The 16,321-nt window shown below is 40.5% G+C and overlaps 2 protein-coding genes across 2 annotated transcripts in view; one reads left to right on the top strand and one right to left on the bottom strand.

Moving 5' to 3' along the window:
* LOC102025070 overlaps positions 1-7,010 on the top strand; it is a 46,871-nt gene extending 39,861 nt beyond the window's left edge. Inside the window, exons 10-11 of the mRNA XM_013509229.1 lie at positions 156-294; positions 4,205-7,010. Of these exons, the coding sequence (XP_013364683.1) occupies positions 156-294; positions 4,205-5,130 (1,065 nt within the window). The 3' untranslated portion in view covers positions 5,131-7,010. The remainder of the gene's footprint in view (positions 1-155; positions 295-4,204) is intronic.
* Positions 7,011-7,519: 509 nt separating this feature from the next.
* On the bottom strand, positions 7,520-16,035 carry Znf397 (zinc finger protein 397). The gene is made up of 4 exons (XM_005372801.2): positions 15,944-16,035; positions 14,434-14,927; positions 14,047-14,188; positions 7,520-12,003 (listed from the first exon to the last, which is right to left on the bottom strand). Exons 2-4 carry the CDS (start codon positions 14,845-14,847, stop codon positions 10,952-10,954), a joined length of 1,608 nt encoding a protein of 535 aa, XP_005372858.1. The 5' UTR covers positions 14,848-14,927; positions 15,944-16,035; the 3' UTR covers positions 7,520-10,951.
* Positions 16,036-16,321: the final 286 nt, after the last annotated feature.

Genomic DNA, 16,321 nt, shown 5'->3' with positions numbered 1-16,321 from the left:
ACCTGTTCGATCAAGTTACAAGGGGTTTTGGTGCTGCTGTTTTCTCTCTAATCGCCTAAACAAGTGTCTGATTCTTCCTGTCCTACCCTGTTGCTCTAGGCACTTCCATCTTGTGTAGGCTCAGAATCACAGTGCTGGTACTTGATTACTCCTAGGACACCACTGATCGCCAAGAAATGATCTGGAAGGAAATGACAACCAAGGGAGCACTAACATCTGTGTACAGCTTACCACAGTCCTTGGAGAACCAGTGCAAGAGTGAGACTCAGGAGACTGAAACTTTCTATGAGAAAGGTAAGGACCCCAATCCATTTAGGGCTGAGGATAGAGGGGAGGGCTATCAAATTTGCCATGGCTCATTGAGCACTAAATGGTGTGCCTAAAAAGAAAAGTCTAAAGTGTACAGCAATAAGAATGCGGGAGTCTGTGCCACCGAGACTCACGGGAGGAACACATCTGTAAGAGGGTACCATGTCTTGCCCTCCTGTCAGGAATGAGGTCTACCTTGTGTTCCAGAGACCAAGCATGGCGTGGTGGGAGATGTTCCCTGAAATGTCCAGCTGTTTTTCCCTGAGGAACAACCCTCTGGTGCCAGAAAGCCTCCAGATGGAGGTGACATGCTACACAGTTTGCTGGGAAGCTACTGAGGGGGATGATGCCTGGGATTGTTCCACATGCTGCAGCAACACAGCATACCAGGTCTAGCCAGAAAATCCCATTTCTCCTCCATTGTCTCTCTGGCCCCCTCTGATGGTAGACGTCATCATTTGAGGTCATCTGATAATGCTGGTATTACAGGTAGGGCAGTGAAGGGTAGATTTGAAATGCGGAGGCAGTAAATTGATAGCTGTCTGGATGCCAAGGGTTAGAACCAAATTGACTTTGCTTATGTTACTGGCAACATCATCCCTATGTGCAGCAGCTACATTAGGCTTATTAGCTTGTTATCTTTAAACTTTAGTCACATCTAACTACTCTTCTGATTTCATCTTCATCACACAATCTTATTAACCTCCTGTGACACTCAGCTACAATAAGCAAAGGCATTAGTTCAGTTTGGTCCATTACATTATTCACTGTCTTCCTTAATTCGTTGTTGCCGAGACAAAATACCTGACATCCATAAGTTAAATGAGGAAATGTTTATTATAGCTCACAGTTAGTAGAGGTTTCAGTCCACAGGCAGCTGGCTCCTAAGGAAGGTGTTTTGGCAGATGAGAAACAGTTCATGGCATGGCATGCAGAGAACAGCAAGACTTCCTTCTTTATTCCCTTTTTCTTCAATCCAGGTTACAAGCCTATTGGTTGGTTGCATGGACACCCTCTGTGGGTCTTCCCTCTTTCATAAATTCACCAGTTACACCCACAGCCATGCTAATCCAATCATCTAATCCATGCTAATCTATTGCGGTGTGACATACCAATGATCCAGTCCCCCCGAAAAGCTCCATGTATGAGCCCATGAAATTTTTGGGGGAGATCTAGATAAAAGCTATAATGTTCATTAAATTTGTATGGTTTTATTGTTTAAAGGTATGATCTTGGTTAATAAGAGTCTGTCCCAAGAAATGAAGGTATTTATTATGGGATGATAGGTTTGAAAGGACCAAGGCTGAGGGTCAGATCCTAGAGCACTGGTGGCAGATGTATGGCACATGTTCCACTGGTGCCTGTTTGTTATCATCGAAAGCTCTAAAAGGTTCACCATCACTCTCCTTGACGATTTTCCAAAGATATCCATGTAACCATTTTCTGAGGTCTACTTAGGAACTCCCTCCCTCTTTTCCCCATATGTCATACCCTGATTCTGTCTTCTCAGATATCCTCTGCACCAAGTGGGAGCTACATTAAAATGCATTTGGAAAAGTCATCTAGTCCCCTGTCTGTTTTTTTGAGACAGAGTCTCACTGTGTAGTACAGGCTGGCCTTTAACTTGTTTATGTAGTCTAGGCTGGCCTCAAACTCACTGTGATCCTGTTGTCTCAGCCTCCGAAGTATTGGGATTACTGGCATCTGCCACCACACCCAGCTACTCCCTTGTTTTAAAGCAGCTAAATGACAATATTAATCAGTTTTTCATCACTATAATGAAATACCTGAGGTGGCTACTTGTATAAAGAATATTTTTAGGTCATAGTTTTTCTAGGTTCATTTTTGGGGAAGGCCCTCTGCTGTGTCATATCACAGTGATGGAAAGAAAAGAGTATATGCAGGACGAGTGATCACATTTTGAAGCAGAAAGCAGAAAGTGAGTTGGGGGTCAGTCTCAGGCTTTTATAACAGTCTTCTCAGAAAAACGAACTAGGGTTTCTTGAGAAATACCTTAATCCTTTTCAAGAACAGAACTTCAGTGGACCTAAGGATCTCCCACTGTCACCTCTTAATGGTTCCATCAGTTCCCACATTGCCACAGTGGGCCCCCCTTGCCAATATGTGGACCCTGAGCACAAGTAAAGCTCAAGGTGTAGCAATGTCTGAATCACTAAGGGGATTTTATTTCTAATTTCTTTTTCAAGGTCTGGAAGAATGAAATCTGATGTAATTTGAATTCTTTCAGGGCTTTCCTTTTCCAGAGAGTGGGTATTTAGACATGGTCTTGCTATGTAGCCAAAGCTGACTCTGCCTTCATGATCTATTTCCTAAAACTCTTCACCTCCCATACCGTCACCTCAGGGGTTAGAATTTCAACAAGTGGATTTGGGGGAGCTGCACACATTCTGATCATAGAAGGAGCCAACTCTCAAAGCAGATGAGGGAAAGAGGCACTATAGTTGTAATGAGATCTGGGTGGAGCATCATCTAATAGCATTAAAAGTATCTGTCAGATGAGGAAGAGACCCCATATATCCTTCGTTTAAAAGGATTTTAGACCAAACAAGAATAACAGGGGCTCCCATAAAGAGTTCTAATGAAGAAACTTGTTAATTTTTTCTTCTACAAGAGCCTCCTATAATGTGTACCCCATCACTGAGTTCCTGGGCTTTGGGCTTGAAATCATTATTTCTATACTACTATTTCTAAGTACTCAAGTGACAGTTACTTAGTTTACTTTTAATTCCTGTCCTTTCTAGGAATTACTTTAACTGTTTATCTAATTTTTGTATAATCATAAATGTATTGTTGAAAAGTAAAAATCTTTAAGCTTTTCTGATTTATACATCTAAGGTCAAAGTTTTATTCTAGTTTTATACATTTGTGGGCGTATATGGGGTTACTGGCTATTGAACCCATGGCCTACACATTCTAAGAAGGTGTCCTACCATGGAGTTACACTCATGTCTTTTTGTTATTTTTTACTTTGAGGTAGAATCTCACTAAGTTATGTAACCTTATTAAATTCAAACTTGTGAGACATCCTGCCTCAGGACCCTGAGAAGCTGGGATTCAAGCTTGTGGTACCACATCTAGCTCAGTGTCATAATTTTATTTCATGTAGTTATCGAGTTTGAAGAAGTATTTTATTTTATATTATTTTATTTCCTTTTTTTTGAGATAGGCCTTCACTGTGTAGTACAAGATGGCTTTGAACTCACTTATGTAGCCCACGCTGGCTGTGCAGTCACGGTGACCCTCTTTCCTCAGCCTTTCAAGTGCTAGGATTATAGGCCTGAACCACCACACATGGGTGAAAAAGTATTTTAAATGGTATAAGTTATATTGTTCTTTGTGTCAAATTCTATTGCTTATATTTACTTCATCCCCTTGGAACGTTCCCAAAATGTAATTGTTTCGTGCTTTTTTAGTTCCTGTCCACCTACACCTGTCCAGTAATAACCCACAAAGTGTATCTTCTACTCTACTTCTTTGCTTGAAATGCCACAGATGCAAGACTGGGTATTTTTACCCTGCATATTTTGTATAACCTGTTGCTTTCTTGAGTTAACTGAAGTATCTTCTCCTATAATTATTATTTCTTAGCTTCCTGGTTTCTCACTGATGCTCCTTTCTGTCACCCTAGGCATCTTTTTTCATTCACCGTACTCCCCAATACTGGCTATCATTTATTTTCTATTCTCTGAGGGAGCCACCTCTGTCTAAACCAGGCTATTCTCTCTTCTATATTGAGAAACTAGTTCTACAAATTTTCCTCCTAATGGATAAATGCCTATTCCATTTGGTTGACTTTGTTCTATCTACTACAATCCTTTCCTTTCTCCTAACATAGGGGGTAAATGACACTTGCATTTTTTGTTCACATTTTTAGATGGCAAGATGGTGAGTGACAAAATGTTGACAGTAAAACAAGAAATTATTGAATGTGTAACATCAGCAGCTCTGATATCCTCAGCAAGGCTCTGTGGTGAAACTGCTTCAGGACAGATAGTTGAAGCTTTGGGAGATGTGGACAATGCTGAGAAGCAGAGGGGAAGTGTTGCATGGAACACAGTGAGTCAGCTCTCTTCCCAGGAAACCCATGTTAGTGTGGCAACCTTCAGCAGAAAAATCCCAACAGAACAAAGAATCTTTGAATGTAATGGAAGTGAAGGACATCTCAGTGTGAACTCCAATGAAATTACAAGACAGAAAATTCACACAGGGAAGCTCTATGAATGCTCTGACTGTGGGAAAGCCTTTTGCCAGAGCTCAAAGTTGATTCGACATCAGAGAATTCATACTGGAGAGAGACCTTATGCATGTACAGAATGTGGCAAAGCATTCAGCTTGAGCTCAGATCTTGTGAGACATCTGAGAATTCACAGTGGTGAGAAACCCTATGAATGTCGTGAATGTGGAAAAGCTTTCAGAGGCAGCTCAGAGCTTATTAGGCATCGGAGAATTCACACTGGAGAAAAACCCTATGAGTGTGGTGAATGTGGGAAAGCCTTCAGCCGGAGTTCAGCACTTATTCAACATAAGAAAATTCACACTGGAGATAAAGCATATGAGTGTATTGAATGTGGTAAGGCTTTTGGGAGAAGCTCTATTCTTATTGAACATCGAAGAATTCACACTGGAGAGAAGCCTTATGAATGTAACGAATGTGGAAAATCATTTAATCAGAGCTCAGCCCTGACCCAACACCAGAGAATACACACTGGGGAGAAGCCTTATGAATGCAGTGAATGTAGAAAAACATTTAGGCACAGATCCGGCCTCATGCAGCATCAGAGAACACACACCAGAGTCTAACAATGTGGGTAAAAGTTGTGCAATTGTGACATAGTCTTAACTTTAAATTTTCCAGAGAACCTAGCGTAGTTCACTACCATAAGAGGAGATCCACACAATGTTGGGATTGTTGAAGTGTTGAATGGAAGAATGGTAGGTATTTCCTAGAATTGATTTTAGGATGGGGACTCTCACCCGAAATACCTCTTCCTTACCTTTTAACCAGCACAGATATAACTGCCATTAGCACCTTCCAGGAAGTCCAAGATCAGGACAGACATGGAAAGCACTCCTTATAATATGACAAGAATCTTTGCCCAGTAACAGTATTTGTGCATTTTGCCGGTGGAGGCATGTGCTCATTTGAATTATGTAGCATGTGAAATGCTGAAATATGTTCTCCATCAGTTTAATGCTATCTCAGGCTGGTTAGCATTCTGGAAGGAATAGTGGCTTGTTGTTCCTCTTGCTAATTCTTTCTGCTGCCTTGAGCCTCCTGCTGAAGGTAATTCTGACCTTATTTGTTGAGTACCTGCTATGTTTGGCCACTGGGGGAGACATGGCCTCTGCCTTCCCTTCCACTTTTAGTTCAATGCTTAAGGGATATACCTATTTATTAAATGAGTGGTACAATAAAGTATGGTAAGTGTTTTGCTAAGATAAAGCCAGGCTTTTGTTGAAGTACATGGCAGGGATAGCTTACTTGGTCTATGAGCCACTTTTAAGATTTCCTGGATATGACGACATCAGAGTTAAAAAAAAACCTCAATGGTAGGAAGTTAGCCAGGTGAAGGGCACAGGGAAAGAGGCAGAGGTTATAGAACATACCTGGTATAAAGATAAGGGAGATGAGGACGCATCCTGTCCTCAGGATTCTACTCCAGCAGAAATTAATTTTCATACTCTGGCTCAGAAGCCAGGACATGTGTTGGTTTTTTCTTCCTACTTATAATCACTATCACAGATCAAGTGAGGCTGTCACATGGTCAGAATTAATGTGGTAGAAGACTCTAGTGCATTTTATGGAAACAGCATACATGCATCAAGGAAAAAATATATGTTGGAGTCTGGAAGGAGACTGGGTGATGGAGCATTTGTGTCCCACTACCTTGGGCCTAGGAAATGGAAGATTGCAGGAACACAGTAATGGGAAATCTGCCTTCCCAGGCCCCCCAATTCCTCATTCCCTGCCTTTCTCACAGCACCAGGTGATCTTAAGCCACCTGAGGGGAGTAAGTATTTCTTGGGATTAATCTGTCAGAGTCCTCAAAAATTATACATCTGTGCTAGCTTTTATTTTGGCAATTTTAAGTAACTCACACATTCCTGAAGACAATTCCTGTGTGAATCACATTGGAAAATTTGGTAATCATAGCTATTGTATGTAGTACGAGAAATGCAGTTGAGAAGTGTTTGTTCAAAAGTTGTGCAAATTACCACTGAGCAAAATCAATCCTAAATTTATTTAAAGGAATTCTTTTTTTTTTTTTTTTTTTTTGGTTTTTCTCCGGTACCGGGAACCGAACTCACGACCTTGCGCTTGCCAGGCAGGCGCTTTTGCCGCTGAGCTAAATCCCCAGCCCCTAAAGGAATTCTTTAAGTGTATAGTGAGTTGCCTTTCCTACTAAATGACTTAATGTTTTTATTGCCTAATTGTGAATTAATTGTGAATGCTGATAATAAAGTATAAACATCCAGAATCCCACTATCAATAGGAACAGGTTACTATTTTGCAGTAATTCCTGTTAGTATTTTTCTCCCTTATTCCTAATATTTTTGGTAAAAATTTTGTCTAGTGAATAAATTTTGGTAACTAATTTTAATATTCATGTTGCATACACACTTTAACTGATCAAAATCAGAATGTAAAGTAAGATATAATAAAATGAGTTTTAAATATTTTTTAAAAATTATTATTCATTCAACACAAAAACAAGAGTTTGGGCAGAGTATAGGGGATCAAGAAATGAATGTGGGAAGTGAGGAAAGCTGTTTTGTTTTTTTTCCCCATTTTTTATTCCCTGGGCCAAAAAGCATCAGAAAACCATGACAGCCCATCTTCAGGAATGCAACTGACCAGCCTTATGTAATGGACATTTGAGTTTCAGTTTCGGAGGGACCATCACAGTAAGTTTCTTCAAACATATAAACACTATGTCCACCAGAATTAGGATTTTCCCTTTCCTTTGATGCAAAGATCGTACGTGCCAGACTGGAACCCTTGGCACTAACTGCTGAGTAGAATGAATGGCCTGGGACAGTGCTATGACCATCCCCTTCTCCATCAGCAAGTCCTCAATAGAAATGGAAGCTTAGAGACCATGGTCACATTTGCTTTAAATTTCCAGTCCTCTCAGACAGTGTTAGTGGGCTACGGAAATGAAGAAGGGGGCAGGTAGGAAAAGTGGTATTTAAGCATTGTGCCTAAGTTGCTTTTTATTAAAAATTCCTGTAAGATCCATTTAAAGCAGACACTTACCCACTAGAATGCTTTTATACGAAGAGAAACAAGACAGCCCTGACTGAGCAGAAAGACGTGGACTGCTTGTCTTCTACAAAAGTTTGGTGGAAGAAAACAAATCCATTTCACAAACACACAGTGTTGAACTTTTGACCATAAAAGCCCATCTTCTCCGGCTCCTTTCACATAAGGTTCCAGACTTGCAAGATGACTTGCTTACAGCTGCAGAATTCATGTGAAAACTAATGACCAAAGGTCTTGAACACTTCAAGGGGTATTTCTTTTCCCAATCAAAAATCCTCAGGGACTCATATTGTATTTACACCGGAATTTATAACCTATAGAGGTCTTTTTAAATACTATGTTTGAGGTGGGCAAGTCTACCATTGTTTTATCAATGATGAAACTGAGGCTAGGGATGTAGCTCAGTGGTAAAGTGCTTGCCTACCTAGCATACATGAAGTTATGAGTTCAATCACTAGTGGAAGGAAAGGGAAATGATAATGCAATCCAAGATTAGAGTTAAGTGCTAACTGAGACTTAGAAGGAACAGAGATGGTACAGAAAGCAAGTTTTTGTTTTAAATACTTTTCCAACTATCCTAGGCTTCCATTCACTTTTTTCTCAACCCCTTCCCCTGACCCAAAAAAACCCTACTTTTTTGGTGCTGGGGACTGAACACATTAAGTATGCACTTTTACCACTGACGTATACCTTCAGCCACTCTGTTATACTGAGTATTAAGTACTGCCGAAAAATTTAGAATACATAAAAGCCCAACAGAAATTAAGTTAGCTATACCTCTGAGAGATAACTAGTATAACACCTTGAGATTGTGTATTTTTTGTATTTTAATGCATAAATATGTATTTTACATGGATCATATTATCTTGTACTATTTTATTTAATAATGTATCATGAATGCTTCATGTCTTTTAACATTAATCAACACCAGTTTTAAGAGTTTTTAAGAGTGCACATTCATGATGAGTTCTGAAATATATTTCCAGGTAGAATTTTAAGTCAAAGGCAATGCTTAAGGCTTCTGGTACTGATTGCCAAAGATACTGTCTCTTCACATCCCACCAGCAACATGCCAGTCCCAATTTTCCTGGCTGTCTGTGAATTTTATAGTATGTGCTATCCCGACTCTTGATTCAATACACTTTTTAATTTATCAAGATTGAACATCCATTGTCCATTGGCACTGCTTCTTTTGTGATTTGTTTACTTGACGTTTTTCTATTGGGACTGCATGCAGGCAGTATAAAGTGGTTGTATAAAAGAGTTGAATTCAAAGCCTGACCCTACCACTTTTTGGCCATAACCTTTAGCCTTCATTTCCTGATCTACAAAATATGGGCTGCCATAAGAAATAACTAATACATATACACAAAGCCCTTAGGAAGTACCTCTTACATTTTTTACTGACATAGGTAAGAGCTCTCTATAGTGTTTTCCTTTTGTAGTATATTAATTCCTATTTAATATCCTTTTTCAGTTGGGGTATTTTCTGGAGGAAAACAAGAGTTGTATAGCTCTTACGTATTTTATTACATTTTACCATATTTCCAAATGATACCATTCTTTTTTCATTTCTCTTTAAATATGGAGATTTAGCTCTATTGCAATTCTTACTGGCTAGCACATACTCATATATATATATATTCAAGAGGAGTGTTAATTATTTTTATCTTTATGAAAATTATTTTTCTATGCACAAGATTCTAGATTTCTACACAGATTTTTGGTGTTATTCCTCCAACATAGTAGGCCTATTGAATGATGTCTTTTTGCTGTTGACTAATGTGCACAACCTCCCACCTCACAGTAAGCAAGAGAATAGGTGCCTGGTTAATGCGTACAATTTTCTATCTCATTATCACATCAGGCACCAGCATTAGGCTCCTCAGAGGAGGGGAAATCTTGATGGAACATGATTGTTACTTCTTTTTATTTCCCTTTAGCACCGTCTTTTAACAAAATTTGAAGATACTGTGGAATACAGTACACATTAAGACAAAACAATGTGTGAGGTGCTTGGAGAATAACTCACAGGCCCAGCCACTAACAAATATTTTTTGAGCACCTGAGCCCAAGGGAATATACTAGGAATTGTGGGGCTGTCCCTTCAGAAATAAATGATATGGCAGCTCCCAACTCAAGAGCCTTGGGGATTAACCTGATAGCAGGTCCACTACTGTCTTAAGCAACAAAGGAGACTTACTTTTAGGAGAGGGAGATTTAAACTTCTAGAGACTCGTAACATCTAGGTTAGGCTCTTTCATACATCTATACCCACTACCTCCCCAAGGAAATTCTAGCCTATCCTAGAGGTTGGGAAAGAAAGCAAACCACCTATTAGTTCTTCTTCTTGGATCATACTGAGCAAGACTAAAACTCCTTACAGTGCTCTGGTCCAAGGGCTCCAGGTTTTGTCCATTAACAGAAACTTTTCAATTGGTTTATATTTTGCTATAGGCACTACTTCAGAATTTGGCTACACCCATATTTCTTACAGGTGTGACTCTTAATTCAAAAGGAACTTAGCAGGGAATATTTCACACTTCCTCTGTGGTCTTTATCTGTTGCTCCCTCTAATGGGAACGTTTTCCCCTGGACTACCTTCTCCCTCACTAATCCCTACTCATCCTTCATGTCATTTTTGCCACTTCTTCATTTAAGGCTGAGTCAGAAGCTCCTTAAAATCACAAAGCAGTGATCACACCATTGTATCACTGCCTAATGGCTGCCTTGCCCATTAGATCATAGGGATTAGACCTTACTTTCCACTATATGTCTAGTCTCTGATACAAAGCAAGTACTAAAAAAGTAACTGTTGGATAAATTAATTTGTATTCTTCTCATGCCTAATTTCTGGCCTGCTTCGGGCTCAAGAAAACACCAACAAACTGTTTCTCTACCTTTTTTGTTGCCCTGTCTCTATTCTGAATTGGTCTAGTAAAACTTTCTGAGTTCCTGAGACAAAGTCCTTCATACTACACTATGTCTACACTATGGCCCAAGCCTGGCACACTCACAATCAGCTGTAGTAACAAGGCCTAGATCCCTACACCCTTTTTACGACATTTTGAGAAAATGAGATGTCAACATTGTATTTCCATTTTTCCTCTTTCCTGAGTATTTCCAACAGTAAAGAAAAGCTGAAAGTAACAATTCTTCCATTATCTGTTCTGATTAATCACAGGAAAAGCTTTCATAGGACAAGTCACACCAGCATTGGGAAATGCTGCACAAAGCCAGAATGACTCAAGACCTAGTAGTTACAACTCTGATGGAATCGTGCTCCCAAGAAAACTGTCTGGCTAACAAAAATAGAAATCTGACTGAAATATTTATAATAGTCACTGTATTTACAATTTACTTTGCAGTGTGGACCCTCTGATGGCGAACAAGAACTGATTTGTGCCTGAAAGCCTTCCCACACTCACTACATATATAAGCTTCATCCCCAGAGTGGATTCTCTGGTGCTGAACAAGGGCTGACCTCCTTTTGAAGGTTTTACCACATTCATTACACTGATAAGGTTCTTCTCCACTGTGAATTCTTTGATGTCTGATGAGGTTTGAGCTTAGACTGAAGGCCTTTCCACATTCATTACATTCATAGGGCTTCTCTCCACTATGTATCCTCTGATGGGTAATCAGCTCTGAGCTCTGCCTGAAAGCTTTCCCACATTCATTACATTCATAGGGTCGCTCTCCTGTATGAATTCGCTGATGTCTAATAAGCTTTGAGCTCTGGCTAAAGGTTTTTCCACACTCATTACATTCATAGGGTTTCTCACCAGTGTGAATTCTTTGATGTATAATGAGATATGAACTTTGACTGAATGCTTTGCCACACTCATTACATTTGCAAGATTTTTCACCCGTGTGAATTTTCCGATGTCTAATGAGGGCTGAGCTCTGATTGAATGCTTTTCCACATTCACTACATTCATATGCTTTCTCACCACTGTGGATTCTTTGATGAATAATAAGGTATGACCTTAAGCTAAAGGCCTTCCCACACTGACTACATGTATAGGGTTTTTCTCCGGTGTGGATCCTCTGATGTTGTGTTAGGGAAGAATGCTGCTTGAAGCTGTGGCCGCATGTATCACATCTATAAGGTCTCTCTTCTGTAGCAACTTTCTGACTTGGTACAGAGTTTGTACTTAAAATCAAGTATCTTTGAGGGTCATCAAGATGGTTTCTCTTTCCTAAAGATTTGTGTGTGACAATCACTTGCCTAAAACTGCTTCCGTGGGGTGGGGATCGTCTTAATTTCTCCCCTGTAGCACTTCTTTGCCGCCACTCTGAGTTGCTTTCACACTCAGCAATTCCTCCAAATGAAGATTCCTGAGAGAGGTCCTCTGGCTTTTCTCCTGAAATGTTCTCCTGTGCTGCTGTCTCACTGTTCTCATAATCTGAAACATTAAATAGCAAAAACACCAGATTTTATATTTCTTTAGTCACTCTAAATATTCACTTTCTACATGAGAGAAAATAGAAGTCTACCTATAGTGATGTCACTGTCTATATTTTTCTTCAACTGGTCCATAGGGTCTTTCATCTTTTTTAATGTTAATGCCTCTACCTACACTGTGGATTTTATCTTTTTCTGCCTTCTCTGAGCCTTGATCAGTTACCCAGTATTTCTTATACTGGGTTTCAACCTCTTTCTTAGCTGACTCCTGTTCATCAGCATTTAAATAAGCTCATGTCCTTCTTACCTTTTAATTGATTTTATTATTTTTTCTGTTTTGTGTTTTTGAGACAGGGTTTCACGATGTAGTTCAGGCTGGCCTCAAACTCAGTGATCCTCCTGCCTAAGCCTCCCAAGTGCTGACTCTCACTTTTTTAAAACCAAGGTCCTTGCCTACACACCTCTGCCAAGCAGCCTCACTTATTGCATTCACAGTAAAATTTCTTGAAAGGGCTATCTGTACTCATCTTCATTCTGCATCTGGTTTCTGCCTTACCCTCCTCCTTCCCCACCACTTCCACCATTACTACTCTTATTAAGGTCACCAACTTAACTGTAGAATCCACTTCAGACTTTTTGGATCTTTCTTAGTTGGCCTCTATAGCACTGACATTGGGGACCAGAGTAGCTTTCTACAGATATTCTCTTTCAGACATACGGACTTGATTTTTTGTGGCTGGTCCTTCTTAGATGTCTGGGCTGGTAACACATACTAGTGTTCTTCCAGATTCTGTTCTGGGCTGTCATGTATCTTCACTGTGCAAACTCTCTAGCTTCTAGGCTTCAATTTTCCTTTACATTGTAAGGTAATACTTCCCCATATCCCCAGGCCTATCCCAATTCTATTAAGCTCTATTCTATTCTATTCTATTCTGATTATATTCATTGTGGGGAATTAGCTCATGTACATAACAAATCTTAATTCTTTTTATTTCCCCTTCCCCTACCCTCTCAGTCCCCGTCTCATCAATTGGGTATTTTCCTTGTGAATATTTCACAAGCACCAAAACATCTAAAACACATCATCAGATATATTTGTTTTTCCTTAACTTTCCCATTTAGATGAATATTTAAAGGGCACCACTATTAACCAGGTTGTGCAATACTAAAACTTTAGAATCATCTTCAATGCCTGTTCCTAATGCTTTGCTTTTTAACAATGACCACAGAGTACAGTACAATTTTAATGAAGATGAAAAGCATTCAGCTGTGATGTTCCCCACCCCTCTACCATAGTACACTGATTTACTCATTGTGGGCACTTAGTTAGAAATCTCTAACAAGCCTCTAGTCTTTCCAGCCAGGTTACTCCTTTGTGCCATGCCCTTTAACTAAATCCTTCTGGATTTAAGAAACTGTTCAAATGAATTAATATGACATACAACTTCTCAGAAGACCCATTTTCTTCTCTAGCCTCTCCCCAGTCCTTCCCTATCAATTCTCTACTCAAGTTAAACTGAACTACCTATAATTTAGTACTTTGTAGCCTTTGCTTAGGCCACTCATCCCTCCACCTCTTTACTTGGCTTCCTTCTACTCATACAGTTCAAATCTTAGCTTAGGAGAGTCTTCCTGCAGGGAATATTCCTTGAACCTGTAATACTGGGTTAGGTGCTGACATCTGTGGTCCCACAGAACTCAGTTCCTACTGTTATTCCATAATTTACTATACCAGATTGCAGTAGTCTTTTAGCTTGTTCACCACTCACTTAGAGCTGACAGCTCCTTGAAGAAACTTACCATCACATAGGTGTAGATGCCCACAACAGTATCAAACATGTGTCAGCACTCCAGAAACTGACACAAGGAGGGCTGACTACAATTCATGAGAGTTGACTAATACAAAGCTGCTGACCTGAACACTTCTGGTTTAGAAATATAAACATGGTGCTCACATGTGGCAAGTTGTAGATACAATTCATTCTGCATCTTCAAAACCAGAGGCCTAACTGATATGAGTCCCAGACAAGTTCCCATTCCTCACCACTTCTAGGGGAAAGGCAAGGTTTCCAGGATTTCAGCTGTGTCTCTAAAGGCTGGAGGTGGATGTTTGTTGACTCATGGGAGCTTCCAAGAAATGTCAACTCCTTCCACGGCACTGCTGGTCCCTGTGGATTAGCTGCGACCTGAAATCAGTAAAACAGCGTTAGCTTTGTGAGAAAATCTCTAGACACTGCTTAGTAAAAACCAACAAGTCACCACTAGATGAAGGATAAGGGGAAAAATTATTTAAGGACAGAGACAGGTACTGCCCTGTCAGTTACTTCAGGGTCATGTAGAAACAAATGACTTTTCATCCTGCTGTTAGGATACTACATGCTCCAGGCTGTAAAGTCCTTTTCCCATAGCACATCCTTTTCTCTGTTCCCACCTGCTGCCCTGGATCATCAAACTCTCTCTCCAAATCCTCCAACAGGGTCACAGCTTCCTCACCACTTCTTGGACTCTGCTGCTGAACCCAGATCTGCAGCTCTTCAGGCAGGATGCTCAGGAACTGTTCCAGCACCAGCAGTTCTAGGATCTGCTCCTTTGTGTGCAACTCTGGCATTAACCACTGATAGCACAGCTCCTGGAGTCGGCACAGCGCCTCCCGGGGCCCAGGTGTCTCGTGATAGCAAAACTTTCTGAACTGCTGTCTAAACAGTTCTTGGCAGGATTGGGTATCCCCATTCTGTTTAAATTTTGGACCCCAGGAAAAGTTATCTTCTATTTTCACTAGTATTAATCCTTCTTCCTGATGATCCTGAGGTATCAGAGTTGAAATTACACTGGAATTCTTAGCCATTCTGGACTGAAACAGCTTAGCAAAAACTCAGTACAACTGGGTTCTGTGCTTTAGAGTTTCTTTGAGTAATCTCTTCTTTCCTAAAGGATATAAAACGACAGTTAACTTAGAGCAAGGAAAAATAACTCTCTAAGAAGTTTTAATAATGTTACTCTGGTAATGCTGAAAAGGAGCAGGTGTAAGACTATAATTAAATAAACAATAATCAAATGACTAAAATGATCCACCTTATTATTACAGGAAATTATTTTAAAAGCAAAAGAATATAGTATTAACATGAACCATATAACGAGAAAATAATTTTCTTTTAAATCCTTTCAACATTGATTGAATCAAGAAGAAAAAAGTCTTCAACACGAATGTTTAACTTGCATTAAATTTTTAAATAAAATTTACAATTCAGACTCCCAAGAGTAATAAATAGTATCTAGGTAGAATTTAATAATACTGATTTTTAAAATTTACTTGTAGTTGCCTTTACCTATAACAGGGTTAATTTTTATTTAAAGTACTGAAACATTTTTAAAAACTCATGTCAAACACGAGTGACTTAAATATTATGGGCTATTCACCATTTGGTACCAATTGTTATTTACTAAATTTCTTCAACAAACACTGGAGCACATACTATGGCTCTGAAAAGGTTTTTGCTCATAAATGAGTCTACGGAAGAATTAATCACGAAGTAATTGTAAAACGTTTCTCATGTGTTCAAAAACATGTTAGGTATCCTAGGCACGAAAAAGTCAACCTAAGCTCAAAGCGGTACTCTTGGAGTTTAAAAAAAAAAAAAAGGTTTAAACTATATATGACAACATTTATGTACTAAACCCCAGAGATCGGCTAGAGTATTTAGGCCACGCTTCTCTGGTTTACAAGGAACCCGCTGCACTCGGCCCTATTTTTTTGTGCCTCTGGTTAAACCACAGCATTTGCGGAGTCACGGGAGTAGGGAAACGGCGGCGCTCTCACCGCAGACCAAGGAGCCGCGACCTGGGGCGGCCAGGCTGAGGAGCGGGGTTCCTCCCCCGCCAGCCCGCGCCGGCGTCGCGCGTCCGCCCTGCCCTCCCTCCGCCACGGGGCCCGCGTCCCTCACCGCGAAGCCTAGAAGCAGCCGAGGCCCAAGCCGCAGACCCGAGGGGCCAGCCACAAAGACCGGAAGTGCGCACCCTCGGCCTTCCGCTCACGAACCCTGGAGCCTCCGTCCGCCCCGCCCCTTTCTAGCAGGCAGCCAATCAGCGCCGTGGGTTTTACTCTCCCTATCGCCTTCGCTCCCGAGCTGTTGGCTGGTGGAGTCTGGAAGGCCTGGCGAGGTTGAACTGTGTCGCAGCGGACAGTGGCCGCTCCTTGGTGGTCACCCCTACCCTCCCGTGCCACGTCCCACCCTGGCCTTCCCCCATCTCCTATCTCTGAGTCAGATCACTCCCGACTCATCCACTCCCAGTTTTCCAGGAAACTGTTCAGTTCTTTTTCA

The sequence above is a fragment of the Chinchilla lanigera genome, unplaced genomic scaffold (genome assembly GCF_000276665.1).
Source record: "Chinchilla lanigera isolate Chin_1 unplaced genomic scaffold, ChiLan1.0 scaffold00001, whole genome shotgun sequence".
Lineage (NCBI taxonomy): Eukaryota > Metazoa > Chordata > Mammalia > Rodentia > Chinchillidae > Chinchilla > Chinchilla lanigera.
Note: the sequence above shows the minus strand (reverse complement) of the source record. Positions and strands in the feature narration are given on the sequence as shown.